Source organism: Schistocerca americana, chromosome 1, assembly GCF_021461395.2.
Source record: "Schistocerca americana isolate TAMUIC-IGC-003095 chromosome 1, iqSchAmer2.1, whole genome shotgun sequence".
In the NCBI taxonomy this organism is placed as follows: domain Eukaryota; kingdom Metazoa; phylum Arthropoda; class Insecta; order Orthoptera; family Acrididae; genus Schistocerca; species Schistocerca americana.
Window position 1 is genome coordinate 1,051,027,450 of NC_060119.1, and position 21,002 is coordinate 1,051,048,451.

General features: G+C 41.6%; 1 protein-coding gene across 1 annotated transcript in view; it reads left to right on the plus strand.

Annotated features, from left to right (window-relative positions):
* Positions 1-10,774: 10,774 nt before the first annotated feature.
* LOC124617093 (headcase protein-like) overlaps positions 10,775-21,002 on the plus strand; it is a 711,612-nt gene continuing 701,384 nt past the window's right edge. The window contains exon 1 of the mRNA XM_047145238.1: positions 10,775-11,848. Within this exon, the coding sequence (XP_047001194.1) occupies positions 11,031-11,848 (818 nt within the window). The 5' untranslated portion in view covers positions 10,775-11,030. The remainder of the gene's footprint in view (positions 11,849-21,002) is intronic.

The following is a 21,002-nucleotide window of genomic DNA, read 5'->3' on the forward strand; positions in this document are numbered from 1 at the left end:
ATTAGAACTCATTTTATTACTTCTCTTCAAATCACATTAATCATGGAATGGAAACACACAGCAACAGAACGTACCAGCGTGACTTCAAACACTTTCTTACAGGAAATGTTCAAAATGTCCTCCGTTAGCGAGGATACATGCATCCACCCTCCGTCGCATGGAATCCCTGATGCGCTGATGCAGCCCTGGAGAATGGCGTATTGTATCACAGCCGTCCACAATACGAGCACGAAGAGTCTCTACATTTGGTACCGTGGTTGCGTAGACAAGAGCTTTCAAATGCCCCCATAAATGAAAGTCAGGAGGGTTGAGGTCAGGAGAGCGTGGAGGCCATGGAATTGTTCCGCCTCTACCAATCCATCGGTCACCGAATCTGTTGAGAAGCGTACGAACACTTCGACTGAAATGTGCAGGAGCTCCATCGTGCATGAACCACATGTTGTGTCGTACTTGTAAAGGCACATGTTCTAACAGCACAGGTAGAGTATCCCGTATGAAATCATGATAACGTGCTCCATTGAGCAGTACATACTGACGAAACTAAAATGAGCTCTAACATGGAAAGTAAGCGCTTCCGGACACATGTCCACATAACATCTTTTCTTTATTTGTGTGTGAGGAATGTTTCCTGAAAGTTTTGCCGTACCTTTTTGTAACACCCTGTATGAAGTTGATGAAATAAATTAAGCATTTAGAGATCAAACATGAAATAAATTAAGCATTTAGAGATCAAACATGTTTCACTGCTTCCGTAAGCATTCCCATTTTGAAATGGCCCCTGCATAGCGAACAAACGCCAAATATGTGTCATTGAAGAATATAGACGGTTTCGACTCTCTGTCAGACACAACTTTTCATCACATCATTTCAAATTCAAATGTGCCGTTCCCAGGGACTGGCAAAAAAAAAAAAAAAAAAAAAAAAAAAAAAAAAAAAAAAATCGATAGGTAATGTCTCTTTGTGTGTGGTCAACAATATGTACGATTTCGATTCCCAGTCAACACAGAACTTTTTGCCACGTTATTTCCAGTTCATACACATGCACATCTACTACTGAAATAAACGGATATTTGACAACTAATGGTGGCTAGCAAACAACAGCGATAGGTGCCGGGTCCGAATGTGATAAACAGCATTTTCTATCTCGTCATTTCATTTTCCGTTATCTCGCTACTGGTGAAAAATTTCGACATTTAACATTTAATTGTGCTTAGTTAACATCTGATTACTTGCTGAATCCTCGTCCAGTATAGAACTTCATGCCATGTCATTTCAAGTTTAAACATGCTTTCACTTTGTTACTTGCGTTTCAAACCGTATTTAAGATATTTCGTGATCAGTTAACACGAACAACAGTTACTGGATCGAATTCGGTTCCCAACCCAGTACAAAATTTTCGTCATGTGATTTCAAGTTGAAACTTGCTTTTTGAGATATCATTTATTGAACTAAATTTTAGTTTACAAGCGTTAAAGGAAGTGTCATCTCTGGTTGGTTGGTTGGTTTGGGGAAGGAGACCAGACAGCGTGGTCATCGGTCTCATCGGATTAGGGAAGGATGGGGAAGGAAGTCGGCCGTGCCCTTTCAGAGGAACCATCCCGGCATTTGCCCTGAGTGATTTAGGGAAATCACGGAAAACCTAAATCAGGATGGCCGGACGCGGGATTGAACCGTCGTCCTTCCGAATGCGAGTCCAGTGTGTAACCACTGCGCCACCTCGCTCGGTGTGTCATCTCTGCCAGAGTATCTATTGACATTTATATCATCGTGTTGTTACTTCGCATCTGGACTGACTGCCATAAAGAGCAATGTTCTCTAGCTGTCTGTTGTATCAGCCATTTTCTATAGTTAAACTGCTGTACCTAAACGAGAATAGAGGACTTGCAAGAATCTCACGTTATGCAGGTTGCATACAAGTCGGGCAGAATGTAATTCAGGTCGTTCGGATAATTTCTAGCGCCATAATAGAGCCAACAAGAAGTCTTGCTCTAGACCGTCGACAATTAAGCGCTCTCCGTTCCAAAAGAAAAGCACTTCCAGGAAACGGATGCATCATATTTGCGGACAAGCTTACCTTCGAGAAAGTCAAACTGGCTGTCTATCTTTGTTGTCGATGGCAATGGGCTTGGACAATGTACATCAAATACTTTGCTTAGATTTATTTTCTCCTCCGAAACTCTTGAAAGTCTTCATGAAGATAGAAGACAGAATTTCGTCCAGAATGAGAACGCAACAACCACAGGTATTTATTCTACGGGAAACATTTTGTAACTGATGTATTTCAATAACACGCCGACCGTCGGCACTTCATCTACCAAGAGTGGGTCTTCTTCTCTGTGCGCGGAGAGCCGGCTGTACAAAGCGGCCGTCTACATCCAGACGCACGATCTCCAGTGAGAAACAACCCTTATACATGTTGTAGTGTAATACTCACTAATCCATCGCTTTCACATTCAAAGAGCGAAACTAGCAATCGATCGGCAACCAATCCGTTGCCTCCAGAGAAATCTGCCTCACTAGAAAGCGAACTGTTTCTGTCTATTCGTGCCAATGTAAGATCCTCATATTTCATTTTTTGCGTAACTAAAAGATGGCGGCCTCGAAGTGTCATAAAATGCAAAAGAGAGTACTTCAGAGTACTGCACACAAACGAGCCCATTGCGTCAGATGTTAAAGATTTACGGAGAATACCAAATTGAACTGTTTCACAATTAGCGCAAAAAAAGAAAGAAACCTGCGACAGCTCTGTGATATCATTACAAAACTCTAGTGCAATCTGACACTGACAGGCTGATCAGAAAACTGTTTGCACTTTATTTCACTTATACTTTACTCATACAACCTGTTGTCGGGCAAATCAACGCCGTCCGATGAATTATGCACTACTTTCCCCAAATCCGTGTTTTTTGTAAAATGAAGTATTCTGAACAATGAACAAAGATATAATTGTTCTCACAGACATGCCAGCAAGAACTCATAAATCATAAATTAGTATTAAAATGTGCAAGGGCACACACTTATCACTATAAAGCAAAATCTATATTTACATACTTGGTATATGAAGTTATCCAGGAAATGCGACAATTCATTTCTCTGAGTGGGACATTAAATGTTGACTTTGCAGGAAGATTATCTATACTTATGAGTCCTGCATGCGGTCTGTTTGGACAACAGCAATACCTCTACAAGATGTCAGACAACGGATTTCGGGAATATTATTGCAGATGCTTGTAAACTCCTTGCAAGGTAATACCGAAATATTCCTGTTGCCATTTGAAAGCATAAAATCTCAACAGACTGCAAAATTCGTAGTTTCTGTGAACGAATAGTTTCATCTGACAATATAGTCTTGATCTGATAGTTTCCTGCTTCAAACGCCGCTGTCATAAATGACAATAGATTCATAACAACAAATCACTATATAATATTTAATCACGTGCAGACAGACCAGAAGAAACTTTAAACTAACTTCAGTTGGGCGGACTATGCAGAAGACAGGAACTTGCTACTACGCTGGAGTTTCGAACTCAGAGACCAAAGTTCAACATCTAGGTAGTGAAGAAATAACTGATTCCATAATGAAGTTTTCAGACTACAGCAGAATGTGCACTAGTCTGAAACTTCCCGGCGGATCAAAACTCTATGTCGGACCAGGATGCGGATCTCGGCCTTTAGTCTTTCTCGGGCACGTGCTCTACCGACTGAAAATATACATTTTCTTGTTTCTTTTAATATTAATCAGTTTACATTTATTTACTCAAACATATACCAGTTGTGACTCACGTTTTCACCTTTGGTTTCCCTTTTGCCAGATAACGCCAAACGTTGCTAACATTTACTAACTGTCTCCTCACTTTTTATTGACACTCCGTGAGCTAGTAACGATCCGAGTCTGATATTCCCTGCTCCGTATTGAACTTATCGGTTCCTTTTTTCTCTATTTATGAGTAGTTCGATACCGTTTCTTGTCGTATTTGCGCAGTTCACGAATTTTGCAGGGGAGCTTCGTTTTTCACTGCATTCATCCCGTTATTACTATTTATTTATTCTTTTCGATGATTGTGAGCGCGTTCGGTATGTTTTGAACGCAAATCTACGAAAACTCTGAAAAGTTAGTCATTCTGGTACATGGATAGTTAACTTAAGCAGATGAAGTCAAATTGGATTTTAAAAATATAAACAAATTCTATTTCACAGTTGTTGTTGTTGTGGTCTTCAGTCCAGAGACTGGTTTGATGCAGCTCTCCATGCTACTCTATCCTGTGCAAGCTTCTTCATCTCCCAGTACTTACTGTAACATACATCCTTCTGAATCTGTTTAGTATATTCATCTATTGGTCTCCCTCTACGATTTTTACCCTCCACGCTGCCCTCCAGTACTAAATTGGTGATCCCTTGATGCCTCAGAATATGTCCTACCAAGTGATCCCTTCTTCTAGTCAAGTTGTGCCACAAATTTCTCGTTTCTCCAATTCTATTCAATACCTCCTCATTAGTTATGTGATCTACCCGTCTAATCTTCAGCATTCTTCTGTAACACCACATTTCGAAAGCTTCTATTCTCTTCTTGTCTAAACTATTTACCGTCCACGTTTCACTTCCGTACATGGCTACACTCCATACAAATACTTTCAGAAACGACTTCTTGACAATTGTTAACAAATTTCTCTTCTTCAGAAACGCTTTCCTTGCCATTGCTAGTCTACATTTTATATCCTCTCTACTTCGACCATCATCAGTTATTTTGCTCCTCAAATAGCAAAACTCATTTACTACTTTAAACGTCTCATTTCCTAAACTAATTCCCGCAGCATTACCAGATTTAATTCGACTATATTCCATTATCCTCGTTTTGCTTTTGTTGATGTTCATCTTATATCCTCCTTTCAAGACACTGTTCATTCCGTTCAGCTGCCCTTCCCGGTCCTTTGCTGTCTCTGACAGAATTACAATGTCCTCGGCGAACCTCAAAGTTTTTATTTCTTCTCCATGGATTTTAATTCCTACTCCGAATTTTTCTTTTGTTTCCTTTACTGCTTGCTCAATATACAGATTGAATAACATCGGGGACAGGCTACAAACCCTGTCTCACTCCCTTCCCAACCACTGCTTCCCTTTCATGTCCCTCGACTCTTATAACTGCCAACTGGTTTCTGTACAAATTGTAAATAGCCTTTCGCTCCCTGTAATTTACCCCTGCCACCTTCAGAATTTGAAAGAGAGTATCCCAGTCAACATTGTCAAAAGCTTTCTCTAAGTCTACAAATGCTAGAAATGTAGGTTTGCTTTTCCTTAACCTATCTTCTAAAATAAGTCGTAGGGTCAGTATTGCCTCACGTGTTCCAACACTTCTACGGAATCCAAACTGATCTTCCCCGAGGTCGGCTTCTACCAGATTTTCCATTCGTATGTAAAGAATTCGTGTTAGTATTTTGCAGCCGTGGCTATTTCACAGTAACACATGAATTTCTGTATTTTAGTACTCACGACTCGCGTCAGAGTTTATATTTTTAAATCACTGCAGTTCCTTTGAAATTTATCTTTGGTATATGTGTAGCTTTATGCGTATGTTGGCGCCATATATCAAGAGAAAAGTTGTAATAAATCGTGGTTATGAGATAGTCACGTTATGAGCAGTTTTGCAAACAATCTGTTTTAAGCCGTTGCGTTGTAGACACGAGTGGACAGAATCTGTGGTCAGTGTCGAACGTGCACGAGTTATTTAAGAACAGAATAAACAACCAAGAAGAAACGCGTGTTTTAATCTTTACATCACAATCATAACGTCAACAGAAGAAATGTCCCCTGGACTACGTTACCGAAGATAAGTAATCATCAACGTTTCATATAATCATTCTCTCACTCTGATTTACTAACAGTGCAAAATTAACGGCGATTCACTACAATTACATTAACATTATTATTTATGATAGTTAGTCATGCCGGTTGTGTGAGGCGGTTATAATTTAATGCCACAAAACCTGATATGAGAGCACTGCATGGCTTGGCTTCAGATTTTATAAAGACCCTTTTGGTGTACCTTAGCTATCTTAATTGAAGTAGGAGGTCAAAATACCTCAGATCAGTATCTAAAAACGAACACACACCGTCCGAACAGGCCTTGGAGGCCCAACGCTACCTAACGGCCGCCATGTTACCCTCAGCCCTTGCGCGTCACTGCATGCGAATACAGAGGAGCATGTGGTCAGCAAGCTCTCCCGGCCGTTGTCAGTTTTCGCGACCGGTGTCGAATTCAAATACCTAGATTAGCACAAAAGACGATGTTTTAATTGATGTAAGTTAAGTAAAATATCGACGCGACGCGGACTTTGATTACTTTTCATACAAACTATCTTGGCAAATTATGATGCGACATATATAACACTCACACACAATGCTAATGTTTGATACACATGACAACGACATACCAGTTACCTTTGTTTTTCTAATATTACGGTAACGCCACAGATTTGATCAGTAGATCGACTAATTAATGATGAGGTACTGAACCGAATAGGGGATAAAAGAAGTTCATGGCACACCCCAACTAAAAGAAGGGGTCCGTTGGCAGGATACATCTTGGTGCATCAAGGAATTGTCACTGTGGCAGTTATTCAGATATGAGCAGGTTGGTATACAACAGAGTAGCGTGGAGAGCTTTATCAAACCAGGCTTCGGAATGAAGATCATCCCAACAACAATATAATGATCTTTATTTTAACATATATTTCCAGCACTTACTCCTCAAGTCCCCTGCGTCAATCATCATCTTACAGTCATGATTTTTCTGAATTAAGATTCATTATTGTAAGGGATCCGCTTCCGTAATATTAATCACGGAAATTTGAAATTGGTGCTCAGATTTAGTTAACAATTCATTAAACATTAATTATTTAAAAACCATGTGTTCAGTATGACGTATAGCTCGGTTGACGCTTGAACGGTGAAGTCAAGAGAGGCAGTTTTAAAAGAATTAGCTTCGGCTGAAGTACCTGGCTAGTTGAAGTTTGAAAAACGATGTGAGCGAGGCGTGTTACTTATGTAGTGTCATTGTGAATGTGCAAAAGCGATCTTGACCTGGCAATACTGATCATACTGTGTCACTGCTAACGTTTCTTTATTTCGAAATGGTAAATAAATATACAGTCTTACGCAAAATCATTTATTTTGCTCGTTGGTAATACAACGAAACAGAACGCAAAACCAGCAGATAATCTAAGGACGTGCAGTTCTAGACAAGACAACGAGGCTATATAGTAGAAGATAGTCATGGTTTTCATGGAAGTCGTGCTGATTTGACGATCTAACTTGTTAATGAATTGCACAATTAACCGATGTAGATTTGGTACATCGCAATGCAGAGCGAGAAAACCTACACAGGACAGTACACTCTTACAATATACAGGTCGGTTCGTCGGAAAGGCACCTTGTTGTTCACATAGAGGCGAAGCCAAGGCAATTTCGTAGATTTTCGACACTGACACATCCTAAATTTTTGACAGTGAAAATCATGCATACAACTGTCGCTGATGTAATACCCAAACCGAACACAGCGAAACTAATAACATAAAATGAAACTATGATATGAGGCATTAATCTATCGCCTGTTTTGAAGTATACATCACAACTCTTTTAGGATCAGAAGTGCGGTTCAGCTACGTTCAGGAGTGGCTGTTGTTGTTATTGCTGTCAGTTAACAAAGTAGAAGATGTAAATTTTATGTTCGGGAGGTTTCTCTTTGGCATCAGTTTTCTTATGTCTGACATGGCAGAGGTGTTTGGCGTGATAATACAAGCCCTCTTTCAACTTTCCCTATTGAGGTGGCGCAGGGAATAACGTACTGAACTTCCATTTGGGAAATCCCTATTCGGCTAGCCATGTAAGATGCCCCCGGTTACCCCAAAGCGATACGGCCGATTTCTTTCGCTGTCCATTCTCCAGCCTTGCTTGTGTTCCAATCCTAAAACCGAGCGAGGTGGCGCAGTGATTAGCACAATGGACTCGCTTTCGGGAAGACGACGGATCAAATCCGTCCCCGTCCATCCAGATTTTAGATTTTCCGCGATTTCCCTAAATCGTCTCAGGCAAATGCTGGGATGGTTCCTTTGTAGGGGACGACCGATTTCCATCGACAGCCTTGAACCATGCCTCCTTTGTGCTACGTCTGTAATGACCTTGTTGTAAAGGGCGTGTGTCGTGCTTGGGTAGCTCAGATGGTAGAGCACTTGCCCGCGAAAGACAAAGATACCGAGTTCGAGTCTCGGTCCGGCACGCAGTTTTAATCTTTCCGGAAGTTTTGTAATAATATTTCTTTCAGGAACTCACTTTACTTTAAGAAAATCAGTATTTGAACTGTCTAGTAGGCATCTTTCAATTTTCAGTGAAGTATGCGTTGTGTGAAACCCTACGGACCGATTAAAGTTGTGTGCCGATCGAGTTTCGAATCTGGGTCCTTGACTTTCGGAGACAATGCTCACAACCTGAGAGTTTCCCAAATAGGAAGGGAACTAACAGATTGAAGTTTTAAGCCATATTGTGAAACGCACCTGGGTAGCTCAGCCAGTAAGCAAGGGCCTGGGATCGAGTATCTGCCCGGCACACAACACAAATCTGTTCGGAATTTTCAAGGATTTGAAATTTACTTCCTTGTAACGAACAGCTTTAATTTGAACAGTTTATGTGTGACTAATCTTAATAAGGAATTGACGTCGGAGTTCAGAGTCCAATCGACGTCTAGGTTATAAGAAACTTTCCAAACTAAACTAAGAGATGCACATGAAAATTTCGGTGAATCGTCTCGGAAAATGAAGGAACAAGAGTTACAAACAAAATATATTTACTGGCCTTTAAAGTAATCACCATTAAGTACAGCACACTTTTGAAATTGGTTGCAAAGCTTTTGGAAACCGTCAGCAAATGCTGCTTGTGGAATCGCTCGAACCACAGTGGTCACGCGTTTTCGGTTATCCGTGTAATTACAGAAGACAAGACCTAGGTCTGCCAATACGATTCAGAGACCGAGCGGCTGTCAGTGGCATGGTGTTCATCGGCTTCCTCACCTCCCATAACAAGTCAGCTGACAAAATCCAACATTAGAACGATACTGATCACCTTTTTCGGCAGTTCGCCAGGGAAGGCGGTATAGACCATGCAACTGACTCGTTTGTTCCCCAGAGCTACCAAGCATTACGTCTCATCTCCTGTAATGATGTGGATATCCAGTAACACGTGACCACGGTACTTCGAGCGATTTCACAAGAAGCGTTTACTGATAGCTTCCAACAGCCTTGCAATCGATATCAGATGTGTGTTGTAGCTAAAGGTGATTACTTAGAAGGCTAGTAAAGGTATCTCCTTTATTTTGTGAGAACATTCGCAGAACTTTTCAGACGCATCTTGTATTTCAGGAATACGGCGTTTTAAGTAAAGACTAACGCTAAATATCGTCTTCAAGCTCATTAAGCTTGTGTTTTTAGCTCGAGGATGACCACTGGCCGGTCGAAAGCGTATGTACCGCGTGGTTATAATTAAAGTGCAGCTGTTCACAGGTGTCCAGTGTGGGCTGTAACTATGGTATGGCGGCGAAACTTGGTAGATACTCTAATGCGCCAATGCAGAACCGATATACTCTTGAAAAAAAATTAGTTCCAAATATGGCATTGAGAATGGAAGGACGTATAGAAATATTTGAATGTGTAGTAGATTAGGAACGGGACGAGGATAGAAAATGTCGAAAAAGTGAGACAGGCATAATGATGATTTTATTATTAACCACCGCTTACACAATTTGTTTAATATGAGTAACTCAGTAGACGACGAAATGATGTACAGCACCAGATTTGCACCTGGTGAGCAAAATTGGAAATAATTTTTTCCAGCGTAAATCGGTTCCGCAATAATGCAGGAGCATATCTACGACGTTTCGCTGCCATACGATAATTACAGCCCACACTGCACCTTTGTGAGCAGCTGCACTTAAATTATAACCGCCCGCTATATGTTAGTGTTTGAGGCAACCCTCCCGATTTCCATTAATTAGATGCATTTTATGCCCAGGAGCGCAAAGTTCTGAGGAAATTATTTGAATCCGAAGTCGTCAGACTTTCTATCTTGGAATACGTTGATTTGAGAAACCCATGCGTGTTGTGAATCATTATGATCAGGAATTTTTCGAACTACAGGAGTTCGTGGTATGATTACAATCCCCGTCTCCACATTCTACATTTCAATTGTGACCTTCGTTTTTCTGGAGCTTCTTCTTCGGCAGTGTGTTGATGACTGTACCAGCTTTATGAATGGAGTTTGATACGTTTGCAAAGTTGCCATTTCTGTCATGTGCAGTTGAACGTAGGTAAGAGCTTTGCGTGTCACACGTGGGACAAAGGAAGGCGTGAACAGTGGGCACAAATAAAGTACCGCATTTCGTCTCACCGTGGCAGTCGCTGTGGTCTCGCATTGCGTCGGAAATGCAACGTAGCGTGGCGCGGTCACCGGCTTGCGTCGCCAAGTTACGCAAAGGCTAAACGGCTTGCGCAGAGAGCGAACGTAATAGTACTACGGCGTCCGCTTCGCTCTCTGGCGAGTAGAAAGGGAAAACGGGCGGCTATTTTCTCTCTAGGCTAAGCACGTGACCGGTTGTTATGATGCACCTCCCCACCTTCCGCGCCAGCCAATGGCAGCGCGCGTCGGCGCGCAGGCCCCCTCCGCGCCTCTAGCGGCCAGCCGGCGAAACGGCGCTCGCGTCGCTGTACTCACGCACAGTCGGCTTGTAGAAGCGAAAGCGAGAGGAAGCGACTGTGATGTTCCACGCTGGATGCTGACTGTTTTCATTTCGCTGTCGGCAAGGAAGGTGAAACTGGAACCCTCGCAGCGACAGTGTGAATGGGCAGAAGCAGCTGATCTCAAGAGATTCTAAACTGACGATTGATCGTCGTTCTGACACCGTGGGAGAGCTGACGAGGAGGTGGAAGGAACGTTCAGTAGAATTGAGAGCCATAAGGAGAGGAGAAGCAGAAGGTGATAGGTGGAGCATGGCCCCTCGTAAGAACAATAACCACGGCGGGACCGGAGGCGGCGCCGGCGACTTGCAGGGGCTGAACGGCATCGACCCAGAGACCATCGAAAACCACGACGCCAATGTGACGCGCTGCTGTGTCCCCACCGGCGAGTGTCTAAGGGCCACCGCCACCAACAACAACGATAGTTCCATCAATTTGGAAGACTTGCGGGACTGCGTAAAGGTCACTTGTAACAATGATCACTGCACAGTGGGCCAGTACATGCACCGCGAATGCTTTGACGCTTGGGAGCAGACGGTGCTGACTTATCTGAAGACGTGCGGCCGAGCGCGTTCCTGGTCGGAAAGACAGCGCCACCAGAACCTGTGGACCAAGAAGGGGTACGATCTGGCCTTCAAGGCGTGCGGCTGCCTCTGCGGCCGCGGCCATCTGAAGAAGGACCTCGACTGGTCCCCGCCCATGCCAAACAACGCCGGCTGCCAAGACGACTTCGAGAAGAAGAAAAAGCGACGCAACCGCCAGAACACCCGCCCCTCGCTGGCGTCCTCTGCCAATGGACACCATCTACACGGCAACATAAATCTCAATAACAATAACAACAACAACAATAATGTAAGAGGAGGCGCTGGCAGCGACGCCCAGAACATCGGCACCGTTCACCACGGTGAACTTCGGGGCAGGACTGGGTCGCTTTCTTCCAGCACTGGCTCCTCGTCGCCACCGACCTCCAGCGAGACGTCCGTCTCACCCGCCCACATCGGGCACAGCAGTTCCGGACATGGCGGTGGCAAGAAGAAGTCGAAGTTCGAGTTCTTCTCTGACAGGACCAGGTCAGTAGCACACATATAATATGCTACCTTTGATGCTTTTATGCTGTTGGCTCTTTTTCGCTTCTGTATAATTTAGCCTGTACTCGAGTTATGGAGTTTTATAATTTTTACGCAGATAGCATGCTCGAAGATCATTCTTCAGTAATTTCAAGTGCTTTTCACACTTTGCGACCGCCGTATGCTTACCCTATTTCCATCGTTACTCCTAGCAATTTATTAGGTTGCGGTTGCTCTTTAAAATTCTCATGGGTTCTGAGTTTTCGATATCTGTACATAAAATGTAAACAACCAAATTACTCTGGTATAGTTTTGCTTTAGGGGTTGAACAGACTTGCAGCACTGATCCAACCTCAGAACTAAGGCTAGAATGTGGTAGAGCCCCCGACCTCCCCTGCATTGAAATCTTAGTGTGGTGTGACAGACTGACCTCGAGGTCTAGGTTAGGCCGGGACGTGACAACATCGTTGTGAAATTAGGTAGTACAATTCTTCGAGGAACATTTTAGCGCCTTTCATATGCATATATCGTAGATAAAGCACAAAAATTGAAAAGCGAAACCACGTAATTTTTACCATATTCATCGTAATTTATTAGTATCGGTCGATTCTTACAGTCAACTGTAATATTATGCTACTCTTGAAAATCTTTAGAATTATTTAAACACTCGAGAAATATTGGTATTTCTTATCCTCTTACCTTGTTGACTGCGGTCTGAGTATAGCTCCATTTTCATATCGAAGCTTGTATCGGTACTTTCACGTTTGACAGTGTGCGCTTTTGTACTCGGAGCGCCATTAATGAGCATCCTCCGTAAATAAGGGCGGGAGACCGGATAGGAGACTGTATTAGAACTTTGCTACCCTTATCCGATGAGATGCGCTGTGAGCAGGGGGCGTGGTGTGTAGTAACGAGTCGCCGAGTGGGGTGACCCACATCCCCCGCGTGACCTTGGGCGGCCATCCCGCACCAGCTGAGCGGCTCTCTGCTTCCCACCTTGACCTTGGCGCCTCTGCGCCACCCCGACCGGCGCACTGCGCACGTTTCTTTGGGTTACCTCAGGAAAATCTGCTCTCGATTATTGCACCCTTCCTGAGCGGAGTTTGCTTCAGCGCATGAGTAGCTGTTTGTCATTTCTAAAACATCGTGACGTCAAACGGCGGTAAGGTACGTGACAATCTTAATTTCATTAATATTCAGCAACATCGTTTCCAGCTTAATTCCTTTACATCGGTCGCATTTCCGGAACATAATTTCCATTACTGCAAATCCATCCTTTAAAAGAAAGACATGCAATTCATCACCTGTCAGTTTGTGAAACGACAAATTGAAGTTGAGAACCAGAAACTGATGTTAATGAAAGCAAAGTAGCGTTATAGTTCTTGAAAATAGTGTTCTTACTCTGGATGATGTAAAGGAAATTACTGGAGACTGTGTTTCTGTCGTTAAGAAATGACGTTTTGTTGAGATGACTGCACTGGTCCACGTTATAAATTCACAGTACTCCCAGAGAAAGACGAAAATATCCATTGACAACGTAAAGCATGCATATTCCACAACGTGAAAGAATTCTTAAGAGCTGTACAAAGTAAGATAAATGTTAAAACTACAAAGTAGGATATTTACGAATCATATTACTCTTTCTTCCTCTGGGTATAATGGTCAGAGTTCGTAGAATATAATTGCCGGAAAGCCCACATTTTCCTTATGTTCTTATTCCACATGGTATTTACTGTAAAAAAATTTCTTGTAATTTTTTTGTACCTTCGGTCTTTTCATCACTTTTCCATAAAAACCATATGCCACTGTTATTTCCCCCTTTCAACGTTGGCAGAAAGCAACTAAACTCAAATTTTTGTTATCTGCTTGCAAAGTTGATTACTATCTTTGGTGTGAAATGTTACGCCGGTAATATGTGCTGCAACGTAATTAGGGGATGTATTTCTGTTTCGAACATAGTAATTTATTTGTTTTATACAAAGCCTTTGTAAGAGTCTGTTTACGGTAACAGAATGTAATAATGGTCTTCTAAGGCTGCTTGGAATTGTTCGAGTCAAAGAATAAAGCAAACATATTGGTGCTTGGTAATTATTCTTTGCCAGTCGAACTTCCCACAATTCAAAGCTGAGTTAGAAGTCAAATTAGCATACGCATTCACTAAAGTGATTGTTCTCAGACGAATACTCTAATATTACCAGTAGATTTGTTCTTGTAATGAACGCAAAATGTGTGTACAACAATTAGCTGTAACGGTCTCGCATGCTGTGACTGTTGGGCCGATCGGCTTTAAAATGGGCTGCACGAAGCGTACTACGTTCGACATCAGACGCTGTGAGTTCTTCACTCCGATTATGATGTGAGTACATAGTATAATTATACATTCAGATTTTGCGAAATTGCTGCAGTAAATCACTGAAAGGAACAATGCCGTATGTGCAGTTATGTACCTGTCTCGTAAAGTTATTATTTCGAAATGTAGTTTGCTGTTAGCTTGTTATTGAATTGCAGATATAAAAATAAATGTCATATAATGTCCATTGTCATGCTTCACTGTATCTTTATTTTTTCAAGCTGCCTATGTTCATTTCTTTTCTGTTCGTGAATGTTTTATTCCTACTTTATAATAAGTTCGCGTGTCAGTTTCATATGAGCGTTTAAAGATACACAATTTGTTCGAGATATTTGCGTTTATCGCTCAGCAACATCAATTCATTTTCATTATTGTCTATTTTAAGCAGCTAGTAGAATTGTGGTACCGGAAGTAATTGGTCTGGTTATACCATGTTTGCAGTCACTGCAGCTGGTACAAAAATACTTTTTGTTACTTCAGATTGTGTTTTTGTAGTTTCTTATCGCAGCTCCCTTGTAGTTGATAAGGTCATAGAGGTAAAATCTTTATGTAGTGAGGGGTGTGAACTTTAATAACGTAGTCAAGGCTTCAAATTTACTGAATACGTTGAGTTTTATAATTAACTCACGCAGTAAATTTAAAAGCTACAATGGACACTGATTGATATGAGATTACGTGTTATTCTTTTTCTAGAAAAAAATATTTTGCTTTTATGTGTTATGCATAATGTTCCATCTACTGTTTTTCGAAACTAGGTATTCTAATTTTATGTGCCTTTTGACCATATCGCTCAAACCACAGGTCTTATGATGTGTGTTATTTATAGTTCCCCAAGCAATTTGAAATATAAATCGAAATCAACGTTCACAGCTTTTTAAATATTTCGCTGTTTTTTCTGCAGCTATACGTAAAGCCAAAACTTAGGGCTAGTTCATCGTCATTTGTGTATGTGTCGTTGTATAACTTATGTGGATGATACGAATGAAGTTAATATTCATTGCAGCTGCCATCGTACAGTCCATTCTTAGACTTGTCTTTACCAAAATTTAATATCATAGTCTGTTGCGTAGTCCACTGAGTACACAGTGACCCACCGTAATTACCTCGTGTTGCATCTTTCCATTTTCTTCCCCAAGAATATTTCGTAGCCATTATATCACCAACAAAACTGAGATCCTATTCCATGTTAATAAATCTTCTTGTGGTGTCTTCACTTGAGCATTCTTACCCTCGCTTAACGTGTCGTGGTGTTCTATGTTTTGCAAGGACATTAATTGGTATGAGCCATTCTTGGCTTCACTTCTGTGCCACAGGATGAAATTCACTTTCATCTTCTTCATTTCATATAATAATATTAAGTATTTGACATTGGTGTCAATAAAATTTCAAGGATGTAATGTCTTCGAGAATATAATTCAGGCCCGCATCTCGTGGTCGTGCGGTAGCGTTCTCGCTTCCCACGCCCGGGTTCCCGGGTTCGATTCCCGGCGGGGTCAGGGATTTTCTCTGCCTCGTGATGGCTGGGTGTTGTGTGCTGTCCTTAGGTTAGTTAGGTTTAAGTAGTTCTAAGTTCTAGGGGACTGATGACCATAGATGTTAAGTCCCATAGTGCTCAGAGCCATTTGAACCAATATAATTCAGGAGAACGAACATAGATGAAGTCAAGAGAGGAAGTACGACAGTTAGAATGTACTCTAGTTATTAGCCCTACTGCTGTATGGAACTGATTTTAAATCCTGAGTAAATGTACGTATGATCCTCTATTAAAGGTAAGTGCTGAGTAATGATGCGGTACTACTGATATCCTTCTAACAATAAAGGTGAGTTCTTGTCAATCTTGTGAATGTTTCTATCGTTTATGCTTGTATTAGATAGTGGTAAATGTACACGTACATAAGGTAAAATACAGGTGAGTAATTATGCTTGAGTTACAATATATAAATTATGTGGAAAAGGCTGATGACACTCAGAATTTTGTTAGTGGTCAGCGGGGAAAGTAGAGCAGATGATACATGACAAGGCCCTTGATTTTTATGATGAGTCCTAAAAGAGAAAACGAAGTGTAAGAAATTTGTTGAATGTAACTTGTAAGCGGATGAGTAGGAAGATCAAAACTGTAATGTTCGGATACAGTATTACTAGAGTCCTGCTTTAGAGTGTCTTGTCATTTAAGTACCTGGCCGTAACGTTGCAAAACGATATGTGGTGGAACGAGCATGTGGGACCTGCGGTAGGGAAGGCGAATTGTCGACTTCGGTTTATTGGAAGAAATTTAGGAAGGAATGGTTCACCTGTAAAGGAGACCGCATATACGGCGCTGGTGCGACTTGTTCGTGAGTACTGCTGGCGTGTTTGGGATTAGGACCAGGCCGGATTGAAGGAAGACATCGCCGGCCGGTGTGGCCGAGCGGTTGTAGGCGCTACGGTGGCAGGTTCGAATCCTGCCTCGGGCATGGATGTGTGTGATGTCCTCAGGTTAATTAGGTTTAAGTAGTTCTAAGTTCTAGGGGACTGATGACCTCAGCTGTTAAGTCCCATAGTGCTCAGAGCCATTTGAAGGAAGACATCGATGCATTTCAGAGGCGAGGTAGTATAATCCGTTCATGATAAGAATAAACCTGATGTAAACATTGCACTAAGTATTCTTCCGAGTTTGCTGGAACCTCACTGGATTTCTGTTCCACGCGGGATTGCCGCCAAGCTGTCTCTAGTACTGTCAAGTACGATAATAAGGGTACGTTTTGTGCTGTGCACTACGCGATCATCGACTTAGCGATAATACGGAGGAACAGCTTTACCGGCGCATTTTAACTTGGACAGCTCTGACCGGTCAGTTGGTACAGCTAGCCGGCAGTGACGTGGTCATCTGCAGTTCACACCTAAAAAGAGACGAGCAGAGGAGCAATACAGCTTCGATTGCCATTTAATTTTTTAGCAGAATGAAATAATACACTGCAAATCTTCCACAATACGCTCCTTAGACGAAAACCGCAACACTTCATCGTATTTAGCTAACGTACTATTGTAATTGAAAACAAGAATGATGAAAATTCCTTTACTTAACCACAGGGTAATTTTTCTGCATAAGCTGTGTTTAACGTAAGAGAGTGTTGAAGTATTTCACCGTATAGTTAAATTTTGAAGCCACCGAAGGTATTACGTAGTCAGTCGTCTGGTAATCCCTTCCTTATCCGAATGCGAGAAATACATTTCAGTTCTGGAAGTGTCATCTGCTACGTTGATAACGAGCAAATGTAAAACTGCAGCATTTGTATGATGTGCTCGATGCTGTGGGAATGATTGTTTATCATGTTTCTGCGATACGTACCTACTACCCCTGTGGTACAAAACGATGGACATAGTCCAAATAAAGAGGATTTGATTTTTCATTTTTTGCCTTAAATTGTTTTGTTTTCTTAATTTAAACAACTTTTATGAACAGTCTTTCATAAACACATCGATGATTAAGAATTTGTATTTGAAATGGAAACAGGAATTTCGCGTCCAATGTGTAATTAGTAACAAGTAGACGTGCATTATTCATAAAAAATGATGATGAATTTTAAAATTACGAGATGTAGGTATTTCAGATTGAACGAGGAAAAAACGATGCTGGGGAGATTTGAACCAACGCACGAATAACCGCTCCACATTCCATTACGCTACCGACTGCACTCTACGTTCAATGTGGGTTTGCTTACCAACTGCAGTGTATACAAAATTCAAAGCCAAGTATCTCCGAAAATTTATGAAAAACTTTAAGAACAGCCTATTTCTCGGCGCTTTTTAACCGTGTTCCACGCGCGTGGGTCACTGCGGAACAGAAAGCAGCCTCAACCATTTTCATACTGCGCATTAACAGCGCGATAATCAGTACAACGCTGCAGAGGCTGTGACCACACGATTTTTGAAATAAAAACTACGTAGCTAAAGCGTGATTAAGAAGAATGTTGATGGCTGATAATATATTTGAACATCCTAAAGTTTCATTTAACGTAACTTAGTAATAAGATATCTAATACGTAAGTACTGCCGTGAGCGTAACATCAGTGTACGTATGCTACGGCTTCTGACCAATCGTCGCGTCTGTGCTCGTTTACATCAGGTTTATTCTTATGATGAACGGATTATAGATTTGTTACCGGTAGGTTCGAACAACACGCAAGTGTTGCGGAGGTGCTTCGGGAATTTAAATGGGAATCCCTGGAGCAAAGGCAACGTTCTTTTCGAGAAACACTGTTGAGAGAATTTAGAGAAACAGCATTTGAAACTGCCGAACGATTCTTCTGCCGCCAACTTACATTGCGCCTAAGAACCCCGAAGATAAGATACGGGAAATTAGGGCTCGTACGGAGGTATACAGAGAGTCGTTTTTCCCTTGCTCTATTTGAGAGCGGAACTGGAAGGGAAATGACAGGTAGTAGTACAGGATACCCTCCGCCAAGCACCTTACGATGGTTTGTGGAGTGTCTCTATAGATATAGATATGCAGAAAATTAACTGATCGGTATGTGTTAATGTAAATAATACACGACAGAGATTTCTTGCTCATCATATTCTGCAGGTCAAGCTTTATCTTTTAGTCTGTCGTATCAATTTTCACTCATTGGTAGTTTCTGCATCTTACTGTTCTCTTCACGTCATCGAAGAAATAGCCCTTGCGTCTGCCCCTTTTCTTACATCCAGTATTAATCCTTGACAAATGTTCGTTATAGATTTTTCATGCTAAGTTTATTTCATGTGAGGATTATCTTCGTCTTTTACATTTAGTTGTTTTAAGTATTTATTTCAGGCCCCATGTTGCCCATTTTTCAGTTTCGTAGAGCAGCTTAATCCGTGCAAAATATTTAGCAAAACTCTTTCCTCTCTTGACGTTCTTGCGTTTGCTTATGAAGAGAATACCCTTGCCCAAAAACAGGGTTTAGGGTACCAGAGTATTACTTTCCAGAGCGCATTAGTTGCCTTCGTACAGATACTTCCGCAATAGCAATACTTTTTCGCCTTTCCAAGTTAGATCATTCTTAGACATACGAAAGATATAGTTTCGACAGGACAGCCTTTGTGATACCATTCTTGTCTGGGAACCTACAAATAGTTCATAGAGCCATTTTTTTGTGGTTCTTTATTAGGAAGGAAAAAAAAAAAACAAATTGTTTCGACGGGACAGCCTTTGTGACACCATTCTTGACTGGGGACCTACAAATCCTCCATTTCTCATTGGTGTCTAATAATTTCAACGTATGATTATTTTTCATGTTTGTGTCGATTATGTTTCGGAGATTCTTGCTTTATTCACTTACATGTATGCTGCTGCATATGGGACTTCCGGACGAATGACGGCACAATAAGTAGTGTTTAATGTTACGACTGACACTAATCGTTTGTTATAAACATCTTTGGTAAAATCGTAGATCATTATCGCCTTGGTCATCCTTGACTTGGTGGCTCCTTTGTCATTGTGATGGGCTATTAATTACCCAAGAATTTAATTTTTTGTACCTACTTTATTTTCCCCTGATTTATCAGAAATTATCTGTGTGTCGACCTGATGTTATGAACTGTGGTACGCGAACAATATCTACATACCTGACGATTCTGCTCCCATATGAAATTGATTAATCTGTTTAGCTGGTGTGTCAAGAAAATCTGGAAACAGTGCAGGGTGAGCTGCGAAAGTTGGACATCCTAATTTGGCCTCATCTACACATTCTCCACTTGGTCCAATGCGTCACTCGCTAATAATTTTTCGGTTGAACATCGTTTAAGAGAGGATGCAGGTGCCTCTCTCACTCCAGTCTTACTTTCACAGCTGTCCGTAATCCCGTCACCGAAATGACACTGTGAAGACTTTGCTCAAATCAGTCTGTTGAATTATTGTTCTTGATTTATTGTCCAAACCAAGTTCTTTCAGAACTTAAAGTCTCCACCATCTGCCTTTCATAAGCATTCTATAGACAGCTCACCGCAATTATTTTACTGCATAGTTTATTTAAGAAAAATGAATTGAAGGTTCATCATTTGCTGAAAACATATTCCCTCTTTCGTTTTTGTTACTTTCCCAATTTTATAGCTATCAGAGTGTACAAGGATGAAAATCTGATGATAAGATCAGAGCAGGGTAAGATCAACTACGGTCGAAGTACCATAACGCCATTAATTAGTGATGATAATATGCCGTACTGCACCAACAGCACGGTAGTAAGGTAGGCATCAGGTGGTTGTGTAAGCTGTAACATTGTCATCAATGAACAACAGCAAGGGAGCATGAAAGAATTTTCGTTCTAACAAGTACAGTAGGTCAGTAAATCTATATTACTGCGGACGACTAACCCAAGCCACGATCCCAGATGCAGGTTATATATCTAACGGCTTCCAAGGGCAAAAACTTAACTTTTATTTACAGTATTTCGTATAATTACTAACCGAATTTAAAATACTGTCAAACGTAACTCAGTAAGAGGTACAATCTTACGAGGAGATACCCTAAAAAAACTGGATTATTTTTCAAAAGCTATATATTTTCAGACTGTTTACAAAACAACTTTATCCTCTTCAAAATACTCTCTCCGGTACAACTAATGTCCGCCCCTGGTAGCTGAGTGGTCAGCGCGACGGACTGTCATACCTAACGACCCGGGTTCGATTCCCGGGTGGGTCGGAGATTTTCTCCGCTCAGGGACTGTGTGTTGTGTTGTCCTTATCATCAGCATTTCATCCCCATCGACACGCAAGTCGCCGAAGTGGCGTCAACTCGAAAAACTTTCATCAGGAGAACGGTCTACCCGACGGCAGGCCCTAGCCATCCGG